Source organism: Morone saxatilis, unplaced genomic scaffold (genome assembly GCF_004916995.1).
Source record: "Morone saxatilis isolate NCDOM2014 unplaced genomic scaffold, NCSU_SB_2.0 Contig4, whole genome shotgun sequence".
NCBI lineage: Eukaryota > Metazoa > Chordata > Actinopteri > Moronidae > Morone > Morone saxatilis.
The window spans coordinates 13,913,629-13,917,391 of record NW_023339984.1 but is presented as its reverse complement, the minus strand read 5'-3'; the positions used below and the strand labels follow the sequence as shown (position 1 = coordinate 13,917,391).

The window sequence follows — 3,763 nt, the reverse complement described above, 5'->3', positions numbered from 1 at the left end:
TACATTATGTACTTAGCCTGATATAAAGTCACATAGTTTTCCTGGAAACAAAGAGAAGTTATGTTTACTTTCAAAACACATTGTATGTAACCTTCTGAGCATGACTTAATGTATGCAAGCACAATCAGCCCATAAATTCAATAATTGAAGCCAAATGGCTTCTTGCAAGTTCCCAACAAAGGCAAATGTGAGGTTCCTTGTTCACATTTATTCTCATATTTTAGTGGCATCTTTCATTTTCTGAATGTTTAATTGTGTTTTAATTAATTAATTACCTTCAATTTACATCTATTTGATATGTTTAGTTGCTAGCTACTAATACAAAATCTAAATCAATGATAAATGATGATATATTGTTAAAGATAGATTAAGCTACACAGCAGAATATTTAGTATTTAAATTAGCTCCATCTTTACCAGGTGCAACATTAAAGTGGTGTACACTACTTCCTCATCACATCACAATACAGTTCTACATTTGAAATGATTTGATTTATTATTATTAGACATTCAATTGTACAGTTCCAATATGACTTAGCCATGTAAAACTTAATTTCCTCTTTAATTTAATTGTGCCTGCATTTGAAATTCCTTCACATATGCAACATAGCTGTCATAGTAAGACTTAGGAGAAGAAAGTGAGAATAAAGTGCTGAGTACTGGGTGAGAATATATTATGCTTATTATATTTGCTTGACTAGTTAGAATTATTATGACATTTTATATTTAATAATTACATTTAGTAATTGAATAATACAAATATGCTTAAACAAAGCCCTTCTACATTGCCCACAGACCTGAAATCACCCCTACACCACACACACACACACACACACACACACTTCATATTGCAATAACAACAACAAACAGCTTTGGTTTTAAAATATTTTTGTCTTTCATGTTTAATATGAGAGCAGAAACAAATTATTCTGTATTTTTTTATTATCTGGTTCTTTAATAGTTTTCCAAGATTGTAATAATCTTAAGACTGTCCAGTGAGTTTAGGTTTATTCTCTTTAAAAATAGTACAAGAAAGTGTTTCTTCTCTGCATCAAGTAGAAAACATGTAATTGAAACAGGATTACAGTAAATTGAAGAAAATGAGAAAGGGATGAACCCCAGTCTGTGACATTAGGTAGAAAATGTCAAGGAAGTTAGCCTCTGTTAGCCTCTGCTCACATTCACTGTGGACCACCGAGGTGTGAGACTAGCATATTTTAATACCGTAACAAAGGACATATAATGCACGAACATTTTAAGCTGTAACCCTGTTCATCAACAGGGATGCAAATCCTTTGCTTCTTTGAAAAATCTCCTTCCCTGACTGAGTGAAAGTTTCCCATAGGGTCATTATATTTGTCCCTAACAGGAAACCATACAGGAAGCAAACAGACACAAAGTGTGTTTGCTGCAACATGTTGACAAAATGACTTTTGGGTTTTGCCGTAACTGACTAGATCATAGTGAAGTAGTGAACATTTATTCATCATCATCATCATCGTCGTCATCATCATCATCATCATCATCATCATCCGTTCATCATCATCATCATCGTCATGCATCTCATCATCATCATCATCATCGTCTTCATCATCGTCATCGTCATCGTCGTCGTCGTCCATCATCATCATCCTCATCATCATCCATCATCATCATCATCTGGGTCGATCTTTCCAGACAGAACATCCTCAATCCACTGCTCGAGCTCGTCAGCTGAGGGCATGTCATCGTCGTCATCCATTTCCATCCACACGCTGTCGGCCTGCCAAGGATGGACACACGTATTTACAAAATGACATAATGATTTTCAGTTCAGACTTTGACATCTCAAAAACATCTTGAATCCAAAATGTGAGCTATAACAATAACTGATGTCCTATGGTCAAGTTAGAGTGTATCTACAATTTAAGTGATGACACTGATTAAGTTTTTCTCTATTTCTATAGTATGTTGAAGAAGACGTTTTTTTATTCAATGTCAGTTACCTCTTAAAGGTAACACACCCCCACAGTATCGGGATCAATGTATTGGCACTTCAAATGACTTGAAATCAGTTTTTCACTTTAAGTTTTTGCAAGGGACGATTAAGGTTGCTTACGTCCTCGACATCAACCACACCAATCTGAGGAGAAGAGAGGTCAATATGGAAGGTCCTCTCCCAGTATGGCACCAGCTGAAAGAGACAAACGGAAGATCATGGTTAGGCTTGTACATTTATGAATGACATTCGGAGCAGTTGTTTTCGTCACATCTTCATTTGGATTTTTTTTCAAACTTTCTGCTCATGTTCCAGTCATTAAACTCTCCTGTCATTTAAGATACCCAACATTTTTTACCTGTCCTGGAGTTGCTCTTAGTGTGCTCCTGCTGTTCTTCATTCCTTTATTATACCAGCCCTTTTACCCCAGTTATTTGCCATATCGTGTTATGTACTACCCAGTCTTAGCAGTGCAGCACTCCTTCATGTTTCATGCCTGCTCTGCGTCTGAGTCCTGCTTTTAGGTTTTTGTGTGCATAACTTTTACAGTGTTAATTTGAATAAATCATTTTGGACACTGTAAACTGGGATTGTAAATGAGAAGTAGTTTTTTTTAAAAGATGTTACAAGAAACATTAAGACAACAAAAGATCAACAGGATTTTACAAACCTAATATGCAATATTATACATAAAAAGTGCACACTGCAGTTTTCGTACCAGGGGGAAATTGTCAGGGTCGATCCAGATGATGCTGAGGTTGGGGTTATCAGTGTTCTCGCGTGCCACCTCCTTCAGGATTTCCAGGAATTCAAAACCGTCTAAAAAAGTTAAAGAGGTCAGGTACAGTAATGCACATGGTACCATAAAGTATTAGCTTGATATTTGATTGATTTACCTGGGTCATCTTCCTCAGCAAAGGCAACAATGTGCTCTCCATCAATGTCATCCTCCTGTGAACACAAAAAGGGGGATAAGAAAAGGTTGTTTGATATTTTGCCTTTTTTTTAATTATAGTGAAATTTCAAATCTCTTACCCAGATCTCGTACATGCTGTGAGGCTCAAGCTTCCTCAGAGTGGGCCTGAAACATTAAAACTGCGACTTATAGAAAAAGTTATTTGAAGATATACAGTATAAAGGACTGTTTTGTTTGTCCAGTAATGGTACTTTGTGATTAGAAGGCTGAAAGTAGATCTTCATCAAACTTAAGTGTTTTCTAAGACAACCCATATGACCATTCCAAAAGTCTCATCTCTGTGGTTAAGATCCAACAATGATAATCAGCATGGGATTATGTAAATGATGTCACCTAAGAAGGATTTATTGGTCATCATAGATGCTATTGATGTTGTCTTAGTATCACAGAGGGTCTCACCTGTCATGCTGTTCTATGTATTCAACAAGCTCAGACTCAATGTAGGGCTTTCCTGGAATCGAGACAGGTTCCTCCATGAATGGTTCATAGAAGTCAACTTCATTCATCTTCAGCTTCAGCTTCTTGGCAATCTGAAATAATGTTAAAAGAAAACAGAATCAGAAAGGAAATACAGAGTGAAAAGAAAATTAAAACAAAAACTAAAAACATTTGTATTGTTTCAAGCCCAATACATTGCTTTTTCAACTCTGATATTCAGCTTTTCTTTCACTCTACTTTACTGTATTTACTTTATTTGACAGGGACACTGCAGTTTAATGATTAATTATACACAATTGAAGAAAGACAGATCACTGCAGAATAAAGTTGTGCAAATTTGATTTGAGATATAGAGCCTTCAGGTTATGTATG

At 35.8% G+C, this 3,763-nt stretch overlaps 1 protein-coding gene across 1 annotated transcript; it reads right to left on the bottom strand.

Moving 5' to 3' along the window:
- Positions 1 to 870: 870 nt before the first annotated feature.
- Positions 871 to 3,510, bottom strand: casq1b (calsequestrin 1b; the record flags this gene model as incomplete). The annotated part of the gene is given in 9 exon segments (XM_035674998.1): positions 871 to 1,534; positions 1,537 to 1,619; positions 1,621 to 1,643; positions 1,645 to 1,761; positions 2,098 to 2,172; positions 2,696 to 2,796; positions 2,874 to 2,928; positions 3,013 to 3,058; positions 3,353 to 3,510. Coding segments are annotated over 9 exon segments (714 nt in total), but the record flags the coding sequence as incomplete, so codon positions are not given.
- Between the last annotated feature and the right edge of the window lie 253 nt (positions 3,511 to 3,763).